Source organism: Zasmidium cellare, assembly GCF_010093935.1.
Source record: "Zasmidium cellare ATCC 36951 unplaced genomic scaffold M409scaffold_32, whole genome shotgun sequence".
Taxonomy (NCBI): domain Eukaryota; kingdom Fungi; phylum Ascomycota; class Dothideomycetes; order Mycosphaerellales; family Mycosphaerellaceae; genus Zasmidium; species Zasmidium cellare.
In genome coordinates this window covers 134,954-156,503 of record NW_022986976.1, presented here as the reverse complement: position 1 = coordinate 156,503, position 21,550 = coordinate 134,954, and the positions used below count along the sequence as shown (strand labels likewise).

General features: G+C 54.1%; 6 protein-coding genes across 6 annotated transcripts; 4 read left to right on the top strand and 2 right to left on the bottom strand.

Moving 5' to 3' along the window:
• Positions 1-355: 355 nt before the first annotated feature.
• M409DRAFT_68695 (uncharacterized protein) lies at positions 356-1,948 on the top strand (the record flags this gene model as incomplete). Its single annotated transcript, XM_033817950.1, has 3 exons — positions 356-1,129; positions 1,183-1,635; positions 1,703-1,948. 3 exons carry the CDS (start codon positions 356-358, stop codon positions 1,946-1,948), a joined length of 1,473 nt encoding a protein of 490 aa, XP_033663946.1.
• Positions 1,949-4,671: 2,723 nt separating this feature from the next.
• Positions 4,672-6,030, top strand: M409DRAFT_68694 (uncharacterized protein; the record flags this gene model as incomplete). Its single annotated transcript, XM_033817949.1, has 3 exons — positions 4,672-4,746; positions 4,817-5,373; positions 5,436-6,030. 3 exons carry the CDS (start codon positions 4,672-4,674, stop codon positions 6,028-6,030), a joined length of 1,227 nt encoding a protein of 408 aa, XP_033663945.1.
• A 3,808-nt stretch (positions 6,031-9,838) lies between these two features.
• Positions 9,839-13,098, bottom strand: M409DRAFT_57732 (uncharacterized protein; the record flags this gene model as incomplete). Its single annotated transcript, XM_033813716.1, has 2 exons — positions 9,839-9,928; positions 10,000-13,098. The coding sequence occupies 2 exons, from the start codon at positions 13,096-13,098 to the stop codon at positions 9,839-9,841; spliced, it is 3,189 nt and encodes a 1,062-aa protein (XP_033663944.1).
• Positions 13,099-13,580: 482 nt separating this feature from the next.
• Positions 13,581-14,565, bottom strand: M409DRAFT_57731 (uncharacterized protein; the record flags this gene model as incomplete). Its single annotated transcript, XM_033813715.1, has 4 exons — positions 13,581-13,870; positions 13,924-13,985; positions 14,069-14,353; positions 14,414-14,565. The coding sequence occupies 4 exons, from the start codon at positions 14,563-14,565 to the stop codon at positions 13,581-13,583; spliced, it is 789 nt and encodes a 262-aa protein (XP_033663943.1).
• A 1,007-nt stretch (positions 14,566-15,572) lies between these two features.
• M409DRAFT_68691 (carbohydrate esterase family 5 protein) lies at positions 15,573-16,303 on the top strand (the record flags this gene model as incomplete). Its single annotated transcript, XM_033817948.1, has 2 exons — positions 15,573-15,993; positions 16,041-16,303. 2 exons carry the CDS (start codon positions 15,573-15,575, stop codon positions 16,301-16,303), a joined length of 684 nt encoding a protein of 227 aa, XP_033663942.1.
• A 2,721-nt stretch (positions 16,304-19,024) lies between these two features.
• Positions 19,025-21,157, top strand: M409DRAFT_68690 (uncharacterized protein; the record flags this gene model as incomplete). The annotated part of the gene is made up of 2 exons (XM_033817947.1): positions 19,025-21,060; positions 21,118-21,157. 2 exons carry the CDS (start codon positions 19,025-19,027, stop codon positions 21,155-21,157), a joined length of 2,076 nt encoding a protein of 691 aa, XP_033663941.1.
• Between the last annotated feature and the right edge of the window lie 393 nt (positions 21,158-21,550).

Here is a 21,550-nt window from a genome sequence, read left to right as displayed (position 1 = left end):
CTCTCGTACTGCTCTTCCTGACCATCAAATGCCATGCATGACCATCCAGGAGAGCATACGTAACTCACATCACATGTCTACATATCTCGCATCCTCGACATAGCGGCCGACGAGCCAGATAGGCCGAACAACGGGCAAGAGAGCCATTGGAGTGCTACACTACTGCAGGTACAGGTACACAAGGCGTGAAAGGGCGGGGTCTTGTCACATCGACCACTGTCAGATACTTGATCGAGCAGGCCTATGCGAAGGTAGGATGGAGTAGATAAGACTGGAAAGGTATCTACTCTTCTTCTTAAGCCACACCTCTCACCATACAGCTTCCAGCACAGCAAACGAGACACCTACACTCATCATGCCCGGCGAGATTCATACCACGACCGCGAACGGTCACCATGACCCCCCAGCTTCCAAGAGTCTCCCACCGCAAACAGGAACAACAGCCCAAGCAGCAGCAGCAACTCGCCCACCTACTACTAATGGATCTACACCAACAACCTCCGTCCTCCACGCGAATCTCAACTCCCCACCCCCAAAGATCGTCTCCGCCTCAGGAAACTACCTCACCACCAGCACCGGCACGCAAATCTTCGACGCCACCGGCGGCGCCGCCGTCTCCTGTCTCGGCCACGCCCACCCGCGCGTCAAACAAGCCATCGTCGACCAGCTAGATACCGTAGAATACACATACTCGCCTTTCTTCACCACGGACGCTTCGGAGAGACTGGCGGAGCGGTTGACAAAATCGACAAATGGCGAAATGTCGAAGGTCTTCATCGTCTCCTCTGGAACCGAAGCCATCGAAGCGGCCCTGAAACTCGCTCGTCAGTACTTCGTTGAGAAAGGCGAGCCGGAGCGGACGAGGTTCATTGCGCGGGAGCAAAGTTATCATGGAAATACGTTGGGGTCGCTTAGTGTTGGGGGCCACAAGGCGAGGAGGAAAGTGTATGAGCCATTGTTGAGTGAAAATGTGAGTTTTGTGAGTCCGCCATATCCGTATCGGGGGATGAAGGAAGGTGAGAGTGAGGAAGAGTATGTGCAAAGGCTGGGGCAGGAGTTGGAAGGAGAGTTTCAAAGAGTAGGACCTCGGAATGTCTGTGCGTTTGTGGCGGAGACGATGAGCGGGCTGGCGAGTACTATCAATCCCCCTCATATATTCACGTTGTTGACGAGGTATGCCAGACCCTCGGCGCAGTCCCACCACCGAAAAACTACCTCCAAACCATCAAACACATCTGCGACAAACACGGCGCGCTCCTCATCCTGGACGAAGTCATGTCCGGCATGGGCCGCACAGGAACCCTCCACGCCTGGTCGCAAGACTCCGTGACTCCCCACTTGCAAACTGTCGCTAAAGGCCTCGGGGCCGGCTACCAGCCCATTGGTGCCTTGCTCGTTCACCGTCATGTCGTGGATGTCCTTTCACACGGCACAGGCAGCTTCGTGCACAGCCAGACGTATCAAGGCCATCCTGTGGCGTGCGCGGCGGCTTGTGCGGTGCAGAAGGTCGTGGAGGAGGAAGGGTTAATGCAGAACGTGAGGGAGCTAGGTCCGGTGCTGGGGAAAGCATTGCAGAAAAGACTCGGTGGACATGCGAACGTCGGGGAAGTGAGAGGGAGAGGGTTCATGTGGGGTGTAAGTCCACCCAATCCATCCCTTCCACCACAAGCGTTTCTCAGACCTAACATATCTCCTCCACCAGATCGAACTCGTCCAAGACAAACCCAGCAAAACGCCCTTCCCAGCCTCCAAAAAACTCGCCGCCACCATCCACGCCACAGGCCTTCGCGAGGAATTCGGCATCTCCCTACTCCCCGGAGGCGGCGTCGCCGATGGTACGAACGGAGATGTAGTCATGCTGGCGCCGGCATACAACATCACCCGTGAGGACGTCGAGCTGATCGTGGAGCGCACGGCGAAGGTGGTCGAGCGTGCACTTGGTGCTTGATGTGAGACGCTTTTGTTTTGTGTGTAGGAGATGGGGGCGGTATGTCAACATCGGAATTGAGCAATTACAAAAACGCATAGGATTCTGTAGCTTACGACATGACAATGAGATTGCTCGTCCACCTCTACTCGTGGTGCAAGCACATGATCCCCATCAATTTCTCGTGGCAACTCCTCGACGAGGAGAATTCGCTCTCCTCCCTCGTGCTCTTCCTCGTAGGGGACTCCGCCGCGGCCTGGGCAGCGCTCTCCTCCCTCGAGCGCGAATCCGCAATTCTCGACCATCTCGTCTCGCTGGTAGGCGCCGAGCACGAGGCCGTGGTCCAGAACCCCGTGGAGATCAACTGGCGGGATTGGACGCACGAGGCGTTCATCGGCGGGGCGCCGACGAGTGCGATTCGGAAGGGGGATTTGCAGTGGTATGGAGGGGCGTTGAGGGAGCCGGTTGGGAATTTGCATTTTGGTGGGGGGGAGACGGCGTTTGAGTGGAAGGGGTATATGGAGGGGGCGCTGAGGGCGGGGTCGAGGGTTGCGGAGGAGGTTGTTAGGGAGTTGGGCGGGCAGTGGGTAAGTGAGGGCTGAGTATGACGGTAGAGGAGGGTGTAATAGGTCGGGTCTAGTTATTTAATACGGCATGCGTTTGAAGTCGGCGGGCTGGCCGAGCAAAAGGGGAAAATGTGAACCTGCGAGAGGCTATTATTGAATACACAGCAGAAGGCCCATACCATACCATTCGCAAACACGCCAATAGATTCTTCGAGATATCGTATGCCATTTGCCGAACAAAGCTCATTGACGACAGGCCAGCAACACCGGAGGATACTACGGTTGTGAGGGTACGTTTGACAAGGTGTGCCAGTTGGCCCATCGAATGCGCCAAAAGAAAGCACACAGGAGGCCGTCCAATTAAGGAGAGAATGAGAAAAAAGCTCGCGGGCCATCCCATTGCCTTAGACCGTCAGAAGATGGCTGCCTCATAGGAACTTCTTACGTTCAAAGATACCTTCCCTTGTGTCTCAAGATCCGCGTAAATGGCTAAGATTCCGAGGGCCCCGAGATGAACATCGCACATCGCTGACGATGGCTTGTGCGCATCCTGTCTATCCTTACGGACGGATGTCTATGCCCAGAGCAGGGAGTCGAACAATTATTAGTAGTAATAGCAAAGCCAATCACAGACCCTATTGCAGCGCCTCACGAGGATCCTGGCGCATACACATTTGTAGGATGGCAGGACCGATGGCGAGCGTGCAGGACTTCAGCTTCGCAACATCGCATAGGTCTTTGTCTGCGAATCCGACAACTCCTATTCTTCCAGACGACGTACGGGTCGTACAAAACAAGCGTGAGTAACACGTGTTCGGACACGGCAGCACGCAGTCACCCGTCGTACCTGCTGTCAACAACTCGTACCCCGTATTTCGTGTTACGACCCTATCCGAGCAATGCGAGTCGGCCGTATTCGCACCCTTCCAGGCGCAGTGAAATCTCAACCTCCATCCTTCATCATCATCATCGGCGGCTGCAGTTGTAGTAGTCATCAAGCAATTCGGCCGATTGCGATCAAACATGTATGCGGCTTACGCCCATCCCCAAGTCCAACCGCGGACAAACCTCACTAAGCATCCTTCGTTCTGGGCTTGATGTAGGATCGTTGGTTTTGGGGTCTGTCCGCGGAAAAAGAGGCGTCCAATGGGTGAGCTGATGGACACGCGACAACATCTTTGCATCCCTTGCTTCTGCTATAGTACATCTTTTGCGAGCGTGTGACATCCATCATCCATGTGACGTTCGTCAAGCAGTAGTAAAATATGTGTAAGTTTGCAAAGTATCCACGTTTCGGAAGACCAGATCGAGAAGAATCTCGCAGCGAAAGAGAACCGGTTCCAAAGCCAACCTGGAACTCAATGCCAAGCAGGTTTTTGAGTTCGCATTAGGTCGCGTGACTAAGACTGTCAGCAAAGATCAATGATCCAGACGAGAAAGCTGTGCGCCCTCTGCGAGATTGAACGCAAACGAATGCGCGGAATGCATCTCTTTTGTTGTGGTGGTGCTCATGATGATGAAGAGGGTAGTGGCTGAGTGCAGAGCGAGATTAGTTAGGACCGGGAGCTTGCGCGTCCCAAGCCGGCCGGCAGACAAGACATTTTTATCTGCAGCGACTTGGCTGCTTCATGTTGCTGCAAGTGAGAGCGGAATGGTGAGCGGGTGGCGGAAGCGCAGTCGACCCGACCACGCAGCCATACAGGGCAGACCCAGCGTGTGCGAGAAAACCGCCGTTCTGCTTCTGTTTTAGCCTCGAGTTGGGGAAAACCGCTGTCTCGTCGGGAGAGTGGTTAGCGGTTCTTTCAGCTTGTCCGGGCTGTGCAGGTGCCTCTCATCATCGTGCCTGCAGCAAGGACACGCGACATTCTGCTCTCCTTTCTACCACGCACCCTCTTTGTCCTCCTGTCTCTTCACACATCTCTACCACCACACCTATTCCGACCGACTCCCTCACCGACTCCGACACCGCACAGTCTATCCCATTCTCTTGTACAGCTTTTTATTAATCGGTTATTACTGGCACATGTGCTCGACAGTTCCCTGACCCCAGCTCTTCCGCGGACTGCCGTCCGAATATCACCTCTCAGCACGCGACCTCCACTCTTCCTCTTGCTCGTGCATTCGTAGCGGCGCGGCTTCTGCCATTTCGAGGGTTCTTTATACGGGCGAGGGTTTACTATGGAGGGCCACAATTCGACGATGCCGGACTTGGGCAAACCTCAGTCCGCCGCGCGGTCATGGTTCGAACCTCTGGTTAGTGATTCTCAAAACATCATGTTTCACTTACCGTTGGCGGCGCGACATGCTGACATGCTGTGTATAGCTTGTGGTTTCGATCATGATCGCTTCGCTATACTTCAACCGCGACCGATCATTCAGCATATTCCCTTCACGCGACCTCCGAAGCGACGACGCAAGCGAGTCGTTGATCAAGAGCAATGAGTACGAGGGAAGCAGATCGTCGTCGAGGTCAACGAGTCCAGACCGGCCCAAGGACAGCGTCGATATCCAGCGAGATGTATCTCCAGCGCCATGGTCGAGCGAGTCCTCATCCCCCACGAGCATGAACTTCCCTAGCCGAATCCTGCAGAAGTTCCCCTTCCTGGTCGAGATGTTCTACTGGGCCCTGAACTATGTCGCATACGCCTTCACGAAGCAAATCGGCATCGCGCTGTACTCGCGGATGGGCGGCAACGAGGTGGCTGAGCTGGCTCAGAAACACGGCATCGACATCCTGACCTTCGAGCACGACACCCCTTTCCAGATATTCTTCCCCATTACCGAAGTCGGCTTCCAGCAGTTCTTCTTGAATGGCCATCTCAAGATGATGACCTTCTTCAACCAAATCTACTCCCTGGTCCATATCCCTGGCACAATAGCGTACGTGTTCGACTTGTTCTTTTGTCTTGGCGAAGGTTCAGCTGATGTGAGATGTGATCCAGATTCCTGTCCTGGTACTACTACTCTGCACCCTCTCATGACCTGTTCGCCATTGCTCGCCGGACAATGACCTTGGGTAACTTCTCTGCGTTCATCGTCTTCTCTTTCTGGCCATGCATGCCACCTCGACTTCTCCCCAAGTCGTTTGGATTTCGGGATACCGTTCGCCAGGATAATGCCGAAAGTGTTTGGGTCGGGGGCGCCAATGTGAACCAGCTGGCCGCGATGCCGAGTCTGCACTTCACCTATGCATTTATCATTGGGTGTACTTTCCTTTTCCAGAGTGGAATCCTCCAGGCCATCAGGGGTCGACGGGCGCCGAAGAGTGCCATCAAAAGCTTCATTTACATCGTGGCCGGTGTCCTCTACCCGCTCCTGGTACTAAGTGTGATCGTGGCGACAGCAAACCATTACTGGGCCGATGCGGTGGCGGCGACCTTCAGCGTCTTGGTTTGCTTCTTCGTGAACCGAGTATGGCTAGTCCTGCTACCGGTGGAGAGGTTGTTCTGCCGAATCGTGCGACTGCGGAAACCGACCCCAACGACAGCAAAGTCGAAGATGGCAGAGCGGCCGCGGATCGTGGTGGACCTGGCATAGAAAGCAAGCGATTGGATTTCGTTGTTGTGTTTGCAAAGCGTTGGCGACATGCATCTCGCGAAGGATGGGGGAGTTCATTTAGGAATTTGGGGATATTGCATCAAGACAGTAAAGGCGAGATACGGCCGGTTGTTGCTGTCAGTCATGGCAAAGGCTCGCTTGGGTATAGCAGAGCAGGAACGAGTGTCCTTGTACAGGGTGTTGGGTGGTGAGGTCGTCGAGCCGTTTGGGAGAGGCCTGGGAGCCGAAAAGGCAGTATTTGCATTCCAGCATAGTTAATCGGGGATAGAGAACGAGTATGCCAGAAAGATGTCTCAAGGGCCGGATCCTGCTTTCCTTCCAGTGGACTCGAGAACCGACCGAGAGGCGAAGTGTTGTGAAGATGTCGACAGGACTGAGGTCAGGATAAGGTATGTTGCACATTGCACTGCCTCAGCGTGCAACAGGTCACGAGGCGCTTCCTGGCTGATCCTTTTTCGAACGATGCAGACGGATGGTACGGCTGAGGATGATGATACGCAGTCGAGATGGAGCGGAATCCGAGCGACATCTATGAGCCAGGCTTGATGGTGAACTTGTTCGCATCCGACGACGAGGTTGAAATCATCAAAAACCCGTTCGGCATTGCCTTGCGACGGTATCTTTTCGCGTTCCACGGGTTGGATGTTCGTCGTTGCGTTTTCGCGACGGCGTGGGCGGTTTGCCACACGTGCGGATGTGGTTGGTCGAAAGGGATTGGCTGCGGCGGTGATGCAGTGTGCTACCGTGGCGATGAGGGCTGGTCGTCAGGTGATGGATCCGACGTCGATACGTGCTGGTGAAGAGTTGGACGGGTTTTGGGGGATGTTGTTGTCGTTGTTGTGGAGGTGGTGGTGGTCGGAGAGTTCGGCTGCTGATTGGCGGCGCCGGCGCCGATGGTCTTTGGCGATGTCGTTCTCGGAGGGCGTTTGACGTTGGAGAGGGACATTGCCATTCCATTCCATCCGCGTGGAAGAGACGTATCGCAACAACAATGACGGTGCCAGAGAAGCGTGGATGAGGAGGAGAGGAGAGGAGGCGACAAACGAACGAAAGACCGGACGAGCCTACCCATACCGTGCCAAATGCTCCTTCCTCCAACCTGCGACGCTACCACAGCTGCGCCTTTCGCACCACACCTTCCATTACTAAACGGGCCTGCGAATTCTGCCGCCTTGACCACCATTACATTACACTTTGCATTCCCCAAACGAGCTACCACCACCAGCACTGGGTGGAGTGGAATTCCCGAGCGCTGGCTATAGCTGGAAGGATCGCAAAGCTCGTATGGTCATGCCTCGATTGGGACGCCGTCGATGGACATGATAACAACTTCGACTTCACGAGGATATCCTGAGGCAGGAAATCCACAGATACAGGCTGCGACATTGTCTACTAATCCACCATTGATGATATATCAGCAAGCATCCGGACATTTTCATGGCCCTTGGGGCGCAGCAGGCTCCTTCACGGGGGGCTTAGACAACGAAAATTCAACCTCAGGCCGCAACACCGTTGGGAGAAGTTTCACCAGTGCTTCTTAGGCAGGAGAATGTCCACTTCTCCGCCGAAGGAGGCAATATATGAGAGGAACGATCATCCAGCCACATCGGAGACGCTCCGATTGATTGCACTGACATGAAGTGAGGATACTGTTGACATCCACTTCCCGATCGAAAAGCTACTTGTCTGCGAAAGAATACAGTTGCCTGGGAGGAGTCGTGCATGCTATCAGCAACATCGTATTCTCGTCCCACTAGCAAGGACAACTTGCCCTATGGACCATACGCCAAGGCCGGGATCCGGGAGCACATCCACACATCAAGTACAGAGGGTGCGTGTTCGACGGCACGAGGGCATCATGTTCCCATTTGGATCACGATTGGCACACACTTGCATTGTAGACACTAACAGAGATTATGGTTCAAATCCTCCCATGACGGCGGTTAGGTCAACGGATGTTCTTGTTAGTCACGAGGGCACCAATCTCCCTGCAAAGACGGTAATGCCGTCCGATCACATGTCACGGCGCCGTGAAGTTCCTACCACTGCCAGCAGCCAGCACGAGCGCTCGTGTCATGAATGAGGATTCTTTAGAACGCCTGGGACTGGATGACTGTTGTGGATGATTCCACATCAAGAGCTGTCGAGCAGCACATGTTGTTCTCTGAGGGTATCGGCCAAAACAGCAAACCGCCCCAACGCTGGGCCACGATGGAATCAACCACTTGTGTCTTCTTCCGTATCGATGATGCGATGGACATTGGTGACCCCTGTGCTGCACAGCCATCCATCTTTAGCCCGGGTCCAGGACGGTCCGTCTGCGATCAGAGGTCTTGGTAGACCGGCATGTAGACCACGCCGTCTTCGTGCGAGCCTCCAGGCTCGCATAATTCACAGGCAATAATTGAATCTGGTTCTTTGCGCGACACGCATGGTTTTCGTTCTGTCACGGGAAACCCCTTTTCCAGTGGTTGGACAGTCAATGCTTGCTTCGGCCGATGGAGCGCCGCCAGGAGATTGAAGAGAGGTAGTGTGGTCCATTGACATGTGTTGGCAGACGGCGTCGTCTTGATGAGGGAATGCACACTGGTCGTCATGAACCATGAAGCAGCCTTCTTCATCATGTTACCTCAATGACCGTGGTCCTTCCTCGTGGCCGAAGCATTCACCGACTTCCCACGCCAGATCAGATAACATCTCTGTCTCCCCTGTGAGTCCATCACACAACGAGTGCTCGACAGACGCCGCACACTCTCGTCGCGGGTAATCATGGAGAAGAGCCGCGAAGAGGAATAGGCCACACACAGCTTCGTCCCAACTGCACATGGAGCATCAGACATACCCCTGTACGAGTAGCCTCGAGCCGTGTACGGGTGACTTTTCCTATCCAGCATGCGCTCGAGGGCTCAATCCCTCTTCGCAACACTGTCCACCGCCAGACTCGGGCTGGACACAGTACCAGCAGGCCTAAGTAAACCACCAATCATTCATACCGCCCAACATCAACCAACCCGCTGCTCGACTTTCCTCACAAGTCATAAAAACCGAGAACGACTTGCTCCATATACAATACGCCATCTCTACCATCCCCTGACTGAGTCCGGAAGCGAGAAAGAAAAGACTACCCATGTCCAAATATCCACACGACGGACAGGAGACCTCCAGACCGACATACATCAAACAAGAGAAGATAGAGATAGCTGGAAGCGCGGAAGTGGTAAGAGCACCAGCACTCCACGAAAACATGAAAAGGGAATCATATACATGCCCTCAGTTCAATAAAATAAGAAAGCCGTCATACAAAAAGGGGCGGCCTGAGCCTTTCCATCCTCCCCATACCCTCGCATTCGCCTACATTCAATCCCACCACGGCAGAAGATAGTACCAGCGAACGCAATCGCCAACACGACGACGGTATTCTACAGACGCCATCGTCTCGGAGACGCAGTTCGACGTTTCTCCCATGGACGCAAGGCTACATGTCCTTAGTTGGCTCATAGCCAGGATTTAAAGAGCAGACAGTGAGTTCATTCACATTGGCTAAGAAGGACGACATATCGACAATCCAGATTGGGCGGATAAGGATATTCTGCAGAGGTTTTAAGGGCTTAAGAACACCGTGAGTCAGAGTGAGAGATACAGCAGAAGCGACATGCGTGTCAAATCCATAGTCTTGGAAGAGAAAACAAAAGGGGACGCAATGGATTCTCGAGACACTTTTCGCAGTACCTATACACGCACACGCAACTCCTTGCTCCCTCCTCACATGCAAGCTCCACAAAACCCCCTAATCTTCCTCCTGATAACTCAACTTCCTCATCTCACCCAACCTATGTCTCGCAGCCGACAACGAATTCTCCAACTGCAGAATCTCGACCTGTTGCCACAAACAAACGTCAGTAAATCCCACCCACAAAACAATTGGGAAATTGTGGGGATATAACGTACCTGCTGCTCCATCTGCCTCACCTTGAAATCATGTCCGCTCAATTTGCTGTAGTCAACATCCTCGTCGCCATCCTTGTTCCGGCTCTCGATAATGCTCTGCACTTGTCGCACCAGGCTTCGGCAGGCGTTCGTGACGGCTTTGCTGCACTCTTCCAACCTCTCCTGAGTCTTGGACATGAAGCTTGCCTTGACTCGTGAAGCAGCCACGAGCTGTGCTGTGGAAGCCGCTACATCGTTTGACGCGACGATGAGCTGCTCGGGAGAGTTACGTCCGCTGATCACACCATCCGCAGTCTCGATGAGCATGTTGGTGGAGCTTGCAACTGCTTTGGCGGCAGAGATGAGACCTTCCGTCCAGCGGTTGTTCTTTTTGTAGAACTGGGTCTTGCTCATGCTCGAGCCACGACCTTGGTTGACGATTTCTTGTTGGGAAGCTGTTGCGGCCTTGATCAGCTGCGCGATTGCGTTCGTAACAGCAATGGCAGCTTCAAGAATCGAGTCGTGGATCTTGAGCTCATATGTCGAGTACGAGTCTCGCTTCTTGTTCATGAGCTTCGTGAGGCGCTCAGTGGCAGCTTCGATAGCTTTGGCAGCGTTCATCATCTCACGATCAACTGTCTCAGCAAGATCTCCTGATTGCGAAGTCACCTTGGTCTTTGGTGCGAACGCATCAGCCAACTTGCTCAAGTTGTTCAGGGCGATCTGAACGTCGTTGTTCTTGTTGATAACCACATCGGTCTTCTGCAGATCCTCGAGTCCATCAAGGCGATAGGACACGATGCCACGGAAGAAGTCCACAGTGCTAGATGCAGATCGACGAGCAGCGGAGATGAGCTGATCGCCCTTCTTGTCGTCGCTGGCAAAGCGGGTGATACCTTTGGTGTTCGAAAGGACATCGGCGATGGCGTTTGAGAACTGATGCACAGTTCTGATAACTTCAGCGTGGGTGCTGTTGGGACCGTCGGCGATGAAGTTGTTGAACGCAGTGCTGAACTCCATGGCAGTGCTCTGGGCCTTCTCAATCTGCGAAAGCACGTACGGACCACTGGCGTTCTGGTTACCAGCCTGCATGGAGCTGTCCAACTCGTACAGCGCATCATCCACTCTCTGCACACCAGCCTGGAGCACCGAGTCGATGATGTCGTTGATCTTCTTGATGTTGTCGAGGAGCATCACATCGATCTGTTCGTCCATGGCCTTGTCTGAGACGCCATTCCCGTTGCGAAGCTCGTTCAACTCCAGCAGCGTTTGGTCCATGCCAGACTTGTAGATCTCCAGCTCCTCTTCCTTCTCGCGCAGTTGTCGTTCAAGGTCGGAACTGCCTTCGCCATGCTTCATCTGAATGTCATCAAGAGCCCGTGTCTTGTTGCGGAGTGCTTCTTCCAGGTCTGCAATCTCACGGTTGTGCCGTGAAAGCATGGCTGAAAGCTCGCTACCCTTTGCACGATCCGCATTGTCAGCTCTATCAAGAGCCATGCGCAACTCGCGCTTGAGTTTCTCAACCTCGTCGCGGTGGCCACCTGTCGAACGATCCTTTTCATGTAAAGCACGGTCTCGTTCCCGAATCATATCTGCCAATTCGAGGTTCTTGGTCTTCAGCTCACGCTCCAGCTTCTCGCGCTTGTCAATGGCCTCCTGCGCAGATGCAGCCTTTAGCTGCACGCCCTTGAACTTCTGAAGAAGCTCCAAGTGCTCATGGCGCAGTTGACTGTACAGTTTCGCCAAAGCCTCGTATTTCGTGCGCCAAGTGTTGACCTGTTCTTGCAGTGCTCGAATCTGATCGTCCTTGCTTTGCGTCTGCTGCTGAAAGTTCTGCCCGAGAGTCGACAGTTCATTCTCCAAAGCCTTCATTCGTGCGTCATACTGTTGCAGCATGAGCTGATCTCGCTCGTATTGGGCACGGGCATTCAAATTCTCTCGCTCCAGCTCAGCCATACGACCTTGGGTTTGCTCCTGGAACTGTTGTCTTTGAAGTGCCTCGAGTTGTAGCCTCTGCTGTTCAGCCTGCATCCGCTGTTGTTCCTCGAAATCGCGTTGTGCCTGCTGTTGCTGCAATTGTTGTTGCCTCTGAGCTTCTTCCCACTGCGCCTGAAGTCGTCTCTGCTCAGCTTCATACTCCTCTTGCTGCCTCGCCTGTTCATTCTTCCAAAATTCGTTGATCGGCTCGGGGTCGGTGGCAGCTTGCGGGGGTGGAGTGTCTCTGGGTTTGGTGACAGGCTCGTTCCTTGGGCGCTGTGGCAATGCAGGTGCGTTCTCGTCCTCGACTAGCACGTTCGGCGGGTCTTGCGGGAGTTTAGGAATGGTGATGAGAGATGTTAAGTAGCGAAGATTCGAGCACTCGTAGTAAAAGCGCACCAGTCGGTAATGCTGCGCATCATATCGGCCACGCAGCGGTGACAAAGCCTCGTCGTCTCCGAGAGTAGTGTGCATGGCACGAAGCATGCTGGTGATAAACTTGTAGATACCATAACTCTCCTGCACAAGCGGCACAAGCGCACTGATCCGGCACTCGTTGTTTGATCCAGTCCGGAAATGCGCAAAGAGGAGCTTCTGAAAGCTGTCAATCTGGTCCTGCAAGGTCATGAGCTCGGAAATGGTCTCGTAGCCTTCGTTGGGGTCGTTGATCGACTTGAGCGAGATGTACTCCTCATACTCGAAGGTGCCGTTGAACTCGGGGTGCTCGCGGTGGAACTTCAGCTTCGATACCAAGTAGAAGATGTACTCCTGGATTAAAGGCGCATATCCTCGCAGTCCCTCGCCACCCATGCCCCCCATCATGCCGCGCGACAGTCCCTCGAGCCAACCCACATGCTGCTGAGCTTCTTTCAAGGCGATCGGATGTCCCTCCTGCAACACCTTGTGCACGGTATACAGCGCCTTGAAGGTCTGAACCTCGTCTGCCTGGATGGGCTGCACCTTGATGCCATTCCAGAAGCTCTGACTGCTCTTGTGGTCCCAGGTGTAGACAATGCAGGCGCGCACATGTTTGCGCTTGGGGGCGGTCTCCTCGATCGACGTCGCCTTCTTAATGTGCGTGTTGAGGTCGGTCTCGCTCTTGGTCAGGTCCACGTTGCGCGTGGCCTGGCTGTAGAGCGCCATGCTGGGCTGCGAGGGGCTATAGACGGAGAAAGGAGCGGTCGCCAGGATGTGTCGAGTCGAATATAAGCACGGTGAAGGGGTGTGTGAGTTACAGGCAGCAACAATTTCATGAGTTTGCAGTCGTCGCACCCCAAACACAGCTGCCACTCAAGAGTTGTGTGAGAGCCGCAGATGCCGGTCGAGCTGCAGCGAGCTGCGTAAGTTCGACGCTTGGCAATGACGATCTGGAGGCTGACATAACACTGGCTTTTGACGAGTGGAAGAGAATTCACAAGACAACAATAGATGGGGTATTTGAAGCAGTCAGACTTGATCATCATTTCAGTTGCATTGACACATTGAATTTGGGTCGCTATGGAGCCTGGCAGACCTGACGCCATTCGGAACGCATTGTTTTTGCTTCCTACCCCAATCCGAGCAACCTGCAATACGTGACCGCACCTTGAACTCCGCCGCCTTTTCCCATAAGCACGCTGAAATGCTTAGTGGCCAGCCTGAGTGAAGGCACGTCGGCGATCTCTCTCCTCGGCAATGCTGAGCTTGACACCCTTGCCCTTGGGGAGCGAGATCCATGGCTTCTCGCGGCCGATGACGAAGACGTTGGACTCACGGGTAGCGAACTCGTTGTCGATGGCGTCCTTGATGTGCACGATGTTGAAACCTCCGTCGTGGCGCTCACGGTGAGTGATGACACCAACACGACCCATGTTACGACCACCAGTGGCCATGGCGATCACCCCGGTGTCAAAGCGGATGAAGTCCTGGATCTTGCCTGTGGAGGAGTTAGCCAATGATTCAAAAAACGGTATTGCAGCGTATACTGACCCGTCGCGAGGTCGACCTTGACGGTGTCGTTGACCCGAATGGCGGGGTCTGGGTATCGGATCCTATAACCACACTCAGCATTTGTTTATCGCCAAAACTTGGTCCAACGTCTGATAGACATCGCAACCACAGAGTAATTACTCACGTGCGCGCGTCATGCGTAACCAAGAATGGGATGCCACCCTTGCCCAACTGCACTCTCTTGACCTTGCCCAGCTTGTACTCCGCCTCTTCGCCAGTGATACGGTGGACGGTGAAGCGACCCTTGGTGTCGTAGACGAGGCGGAAGTTCTCGCCAGTCTTCTCGATGGAGATGACGTCCATGAAGCCGGCTGGGTAGGTAGGGTCGGTGCGGACCTTGCCATCGACCTTGATCAGGCGCTGCATGACAATGGCCTTGGTCTCACGGCCATTGAGGGCGTACTTCAGGCTGGGAAAGAACTTGTGTCAGCTTGTCTTCAATCTCCCACCAGTCTTTCGTGATGCGCACCGGTTACGGATGAAGACGATGAGCGGCATGCAGTCGCGCAGCTTGTGCGGACCAGGCGAGGCCTTGGGGGCGTAGGCACCGCTGAGCTTGTCGAGAAGCCAGTGCGATGGGGCTGACAGCCGCTTCTGATGCTTCTTTGGTCCTCTACCCATGTTGGCGGTGTTGTTGCTGTTGTCGACGAGACCTGGCGAGCTGCAGAGAACTTCGAGCGGCACACGAGAGGTCGATTCGAAATTCGCTTGCGCCGGAGCTAGGCGAAACGTTTCGCCGCGCCGCGCCAAGCCTCAGCTCCGCGCGACTCCTGTCCTCACCTCCCAACTCGCGACCTCTTCTTCAAGCCTCCAAGCACAATCAAGTCAACTCATCTTCACCACACTCACGACTCACATTCCACCGCTGACGATGAAGCCTCACTCGCGTCTTTGATATTGCGCTGAGACACAGCTTCTGCCTTGATGCCTTAGGACGAGAGTGCAACTTTTCTACTCCCATAACACTGAACAGCGAACGAGTCCGATGGCATTTGTCAGGCCGAAGACGCTTGCGAGAAGACTTCAATCGACTGAGTATCTCCTCACCTCTTCAATTTGCCGTACCTTGTGACCTGCCTTTTTAGTCGGACTTGCCCGATGCTAAAGCTGAACACATGAACATGAAATGCTGCTGGATACGACTATGCCGCGCTTACAAGCGAATGTAACATTTCGCCGACATAGCTTTCCCTACTATCCGTGTCTGTCCACGAAGACGGTTCGCTGTTGGCCAGGAACAGCGCGCAGATCAGCATCCCTTCTGCATGACAAGCGAGAGCTAAACTTTACAGCAGCTTTCGCCAGCTAGCACGTTCTCCGAACGAGTCGTCAGAAACTACCCGAGATGCAAGCACGTGAAGACTTCACATTCCAAGCTACACTGGTCGCTTCGTAGTGCCGGGCATGTGGTCTTTCTTGGCAACGATCGACTACATACTCTCGCGCTCACCAGGCTATCCAACATGGCTTCCACGGAACGGAAACACGGAGCTCATAGCCGACGAGAATGGCTGGATAATACATAAGACAGCAACTTCTCTGCTCAGACGCCTCTCATACAATCTCGCAAGCCATTCGCTTTTTCCATTCGCTTCATACACCTGGGACGTTTCTGCCGCACCTGCAACATGTTTGTCCAAGCAGTCCTCACTCTCGGCCTTGCAGCCCTGTCCACAGCTGCTCCTCTAAGCCCTCGCCAATCTTGTGCATCTGGTTTCTATATCATCGTTGCTCGTGGATCCAATGAAGCCCCCGGTGAAGGCAAGCCAGGTCAAGTCGCAGATCTGATTGAGCAGATGGTCCCAGGGTCGACCAGCGTTGCAGTGGATTACCCAGCCACTATCATCGACGACGACGGTAGCTATCCAGCATCTGTCACAGATGGCATCAACGACACCGAGAACAAGATCAAAAATTACGTTGCGGCTTGTGGATCTGACAGCCGCATTGTCCTCGTAGGCTACTCCCAGGGTGGAAATGTCATGACGGATGTTTTGGCTGGTGGAGTCGACAAGCCTGATCCTATCGGCGAGGAATACAGGCAAAACAGTAAACAGTATCGAAATTTTACATGGCATCTGCTAACGAGTAACCAGTCGCCGCCACTGTCGTCTTCGGTGACCCGTCTTTCACTGCCTCCCAGTCCTTCGATCGTGGCACTTCTACCAAGGACGGCATATTCGCGCGCAGCGAGGGCGGCGACAGCTTGGCACTGCTTAATACCTACGCGAGCGTACTCAGAAGCTACTGCGATGAGCACGATACCTTCTGTGCTAGCGGCGACAGCCTCGATGTGCACTATGCTGAGGTTAGCAACCATGCGCAGGAAGCAGCTAACTTTGTCGCGAGCCTGGCTTAGACGAGGCACAATTTTATATGAGTTAACAACCCCGCAAAATGCACATATTTTGCCTTGAACCAGCCCCGGGTCGCCCTATCCTTTCTGGTCTTTCCACAGTTCAGGCCTGTACCGGGTTCTCATTCTCTGCACACAGGCCATCAGAATCTGACTGAAGATCACATCGAGATCAAGGCCAGTCTTTTACTCTTGCCTCGATGCTTGTACTCCTCATCACCGGGTTGACTTGCGCACTGTAACGAGCGAATGTCGCAGCTGAGCAACCCTGATGTCTTCCAGACCCTATCGACTGGGGCCGTTTGACATGTGCTTAGCCGCAACGGCTCTTAAATCCTACGCTAATCGTGGAAAAAGGAAGAAACAAGGGTTGAAAGATCCAATTAAAGTACCTCGCTAATTAATCAGCCAGATTCGCTTCGTGAGCGCAACGAATATAACGACAAAGTCGCGACGTGGACGTGTCTGAGAGGCATACTGTTTCCCCATGGCAAGCTATGCCCCAGTCCCGCCGGCGCCTCCAGTCTATCCTGCTGCCGACCAACCACATGACCAACCTCACAAGCCATACAACCCTCCTTTGCAGACTTTCGATGTCGATTCTCACCATCTAGACTACCGTCAATCTCAAGGCAGCACGCTGCCTCCCAGGACCAAGGGAGGACGTTCTTTCAAAAATGCCTTGTCCAACCTCTGGCTCTACGAGTCCTTCTGCTGGCTCTTCACATTGGCATGTCTTGCAGGTATGATAGCGATTCTGGTATCTTTTGACGGTCAGCCGGTACCGAATTGGCAATGGGGGATCACACTACCGACGGTCGTGTCCTTGATCTCTTCGGTCGCGACCTTCTCGCTTGCAATCCCCATCGAGGAGGGCCTTGGGCAGCTGAAGTGGCTTTGGTTTCGAAAGACGCGGCCACTTTCTGATTTCGAAGCGATTGACGAAGCGGCTGGTGGCCCTTCCGGGAGTGCGAAGTTGATGCTGAAGCTGAAAGGAGGGTACGTGATGGCCATACTTAAGCAGGGTCAAGACTGTCTGACCTTCAAACAGGCCTCTCGCGTTCAGTGGCGCCCTTCTTACGGTCCTCCTGCTTGCGATTAGCCCATTTGTCCAGCAGGTCCTGTCGACCGAGTTCCGAGCAGTGCCTAGAAACGAGGCCCATCTGCCAATCACACGCACCTATTTGAACAACACAAACACTGTCGACGTCGACCTCTCGATGAAAGCCGCTATCATGAATGGCCTGCTCACCTTTGGCGATGCTGCGCCCTCCCTTTTTCAAGTGCCTGCTCAGTGTCCAACAGGCAACTGCACCTGGCCCGATTACGAAAGCCTTGCAGTCTGCGGCGAATGCGCAGATCTTACTAAACAACTGCAGGTCCAGGAAGCTAATTCCAGCACGAATTATACTCTGTCCAACGGCATATCCCTGATCCAAGATCGCATTTGCTATCGGCGTCAGCATGATCGTGAACAACACCCTCGCCAACGCATCGATCTCGAGTGTCGCATTCAAGGACCGCCTCAACAACACGATGTCTCTCGCAGATGTTTTCGTTGTTCTCGGCAACTACACCTGGGATGGCATCAGTGATAGTTTGGACAAGCTCAATCTAGGCCCTTACGCCGCTGAATGCATCCTCGAACTCTGCGTTCAACAGTATTCGGCCGTGGAAAAGAACGGCACATTCCACGAGACCCCCATAGGACAGCCCGCCCCTCTCGACGCAGGCGCCAACCGCGATGTAGTAGACATGGGATCGCAGTCCCTGGCGTACTACTACCTCACACAGAACGGTCAGAACTACACCATCGGCGAAGACGCCATGAAGGGATTCTGGTTCTACTTCACCACACTCTTCACAGGCTCCGTGGCACAGTACAACTCTCCCTCCCGACAACCCGAGTGGCCCAGCGACATCACGCAGTCGATCTTTCAACACCTCAACGCCACGCCACATACTCTCGACTCTATGTTCAACAACATCGCCGCTTCCGCAACACTTAATATACGCACACGTCCAGATGCGGAGATGCTCCGTGGTGATGCGCTGTATCAGCAGGCTATCGTAACGGTCAGGTGGCTGTGGATGATCCTTCCACTGGCGTTGCTTATCTTGACACTGGTTTTCCTTGTCTCTGTGGCGATTCAGACGAGGATGGCGGGCATGCAGACCTGGAAGACGAGTAGTGTGGCGGCGTTGTTTGCACTGCAGGGCTTGAGGGATAAGGAGGAGATTGAGGCTGTGGCGGAGAGGGCGTATGTTAGGATGGGAAGGGACGGGAGGGGGGACTGGGTTTTGCAGCAGAGGATGTAGTATATGGTCTGTACATTTTGTTCTCCATACCTTTTCCCATTCTCTTCTCCGGACGACTTGTTCAGTAGGGTTATTGCTGTCAAGGTTGCCTCCGTGGACTGTCCGCGAGATCGGTACAAGCAGAAGGGCCAATCTGATCCCTATCCAGGAGAAATTCAAACCGATGAAAAGATATAAGTTAGAAGAGCAGCCCAAGACTGCCAATACATGACGACCATGAATGCAAAGAGTCGTGAACAAGATGTCGTCGATTGAAGCCTTGTGATCGGCCGAAGTCTTCCCTGAGGCTGCATGCCGTCATCACTTCAGACCTGCGAACCGCACTCGCATCTTTCTTTTGAGTCGTGTGAGCCCCTTCCACTCTCTCCACCACCATCGCTGCGCCCAGCGAGACATTGACGAGGCATGCTCCGCACCGTCTCGCCAATATGCTGGCGATGCGCAAGCAGGACCCTCAAGTCTCCATCTGCTACCGCAGCAGACCTGCCGTCGGCGTGGAGAGCCTACTCGACGCGGACGATTAGATACCAGGGATCGAGCAGAAGCGTTGTACAGCACGCCAGATTTCAGACATCTTCGAGGAATGGAATACGAAACTACGCCAGCTCGGCCTTCGAACAGCTCAAACCTCCCTCCCCGTCTGCCCTCGGCGCACCCACCAGAGCAAAGACCTACCCCCGAACACGCAAATGGCTGCGTCGCTTGATTCGCCTCGCCATCGCAGCAGGTGTGATATACGCCCTCGATACCCAGTTCTATGACTCCTGTCTTACACGAAGCGTCCGAACCTTCACCATCGGCTTAATCACTGCCCTTGATTACAAGCTCAACTTTCGCCCCGACCCATGGATCGGCGACAGCATCGCGGACTTGCATGCACGCAGCGCTCAGAGAGTGTTTGATCTTCTGCGCGAAAATGGAGGCTTATATCTCAAGATCGGGCAGGCGATAGCGATGCAGAGCGCGATTCTGCCGCCGGAGTCCCAAAAGATGTTCTCGCGGATGTTCGACGATGCGCCGCAGAATGATTGGAAAGAGGTTGAGAAGGTGATTCGGGAGGATTTTGGTGGAAAGAATGTGGAAGAGGTGTTTGGTGTGAGCTTTGCCGGGGAGCAGGATAAGGGAGTTATGGAGAGGACGGCGAGGGCGAGTGCGAGTGTTGCGCAGGTACACTGGGCGAGGTTGGCGGATGGACGGGAGGTTGCGATTAAGATCCAGAAGAAGGAGATTGCCAACCAGGTGGGTTGGGACCTGTGGGCTTTCCGTGTGGTGAGCCGGATATACTCGTGGTGGTTTGATTTGCCGTTATACCACCTTGTGCCGTACGTCTGCGATAGACTCATGGCGGAGACGAACTTCGAGCTGGAGGCGGAGAATTCGAGGAATATGAGGAGGCTTATTCAAGGGGAGTCGAGGTTGAAGGATCGAGTCTATATTCCGGAGGTCTACCCTGAGCTGAGCAGCAAGAGAGTCATGACTGCCGAGTGGATTGAAGGAATCAGGCTGTGGGATAAGGAAGGGGTCGAAGGAAGCTGGCAGGGTGGATGGCGAAGAGGCTCACCAGGCGCAGGAGGAGCTCGTCTCGACCCACCACCGCCCTCCATCAGAGCCTCCATTCCCTCCAACAACCCCCTCAACGAAAACGTCAAACCCACTCGCGACGCCTGGCGCGGCACCGACAAACAAGGCGGTCTAGGCCTCTCCTTCAAACCCATCATGCAAACCATGGTCGATCTCTTCTCCGCGCAAATGTTCCTCTGGGGTCTCGTCCACTGCGACCCACACCCCGGAAACATCTTCATCCGACGCCTCCCCAACGGCAAGCCCGAGCTCGTCCTCATCGACCACGGCCTCTACATCCAAATGTCGCCCAAGTTCCGCAAAGAATACGCACTCTTCTGGCGCTCCCTCATGACGTTCGACAACGATACCATCGCGCACATCACCCGCGACGAATGGGGTATCAACGCGCCGGACATGTTCGCCTCGGCGACGTTGATGCGTCCGTACGAAGGCGGCGACCACAAAGTCATGGACGAGATTCGGAAGATGAGCAAGAAGGAGCAACGCCAACGCCAGTACGAAATGCAGCAGCATATGCGGAAATCCGTCCGCGAGATCCTCGCCAACCAGGAGAAGTTCCCCCAGGAGCTCATCTTTATCGGACGGAATCTGCGTATCGTGCAGGGGAATAATCAGTTCTTGGGCAGTCCTGTGAACCGCGTGAAGATCACGGGATACTGGGCGAGTCGAGCGTTGGCGGAAGATCGCAGCGCGAGTGTGCAGGAGAGGTGGAGGGAGTATTTCCGGCATTTGCTGTTCAGAGTTGTGCTGTTGAGTACAGACTTGGTATTCTACTGGAGTAAATTCCGGCAGGCGGTGGGGGTTGGCAAGGGGATGGACGATGATATTGAGGCGGGGATGAAGAAGATGGCGGAGAGGTGAGTCTTTTCCATATTCGAGTGATGAGTGAATGAGTACTGACGTGTTGATGGTAGCATGGGTGTGGAGTTGCAGCATGGCGTGTTTGAAGGATAGAGACCAGACGACTAGAAGACACTACTCAACTCTCGACATAGATCTGAGAGATGGAGATACATGTACAGATATACATATTCCTAAACTCGAACCACGACTCTTGGCTCCAAATCCCGGCATTAAGGAGGAGGAGGAGCAGGAGGATGATGTGGGTGAAGAGCGGGGAGAGCTTGCTTGCCTATGCTGTGCTTTCGACTTCAGCTCCTGTCTGGGGAGCGGCAACATCACCTCGTGAGGAGTAGGAGGTTATTTGGACCAAGGTAAAGGTTGGACGACACTTTTCTCTACAGTACTACTATTCATCTCCTTGTAATCTTTCTCTGGCATCGTCGGGGTATTCACTCTTGCGTGTCATAACCTTGTTACGACTGTACTGATTCCTTTTTCAATTCC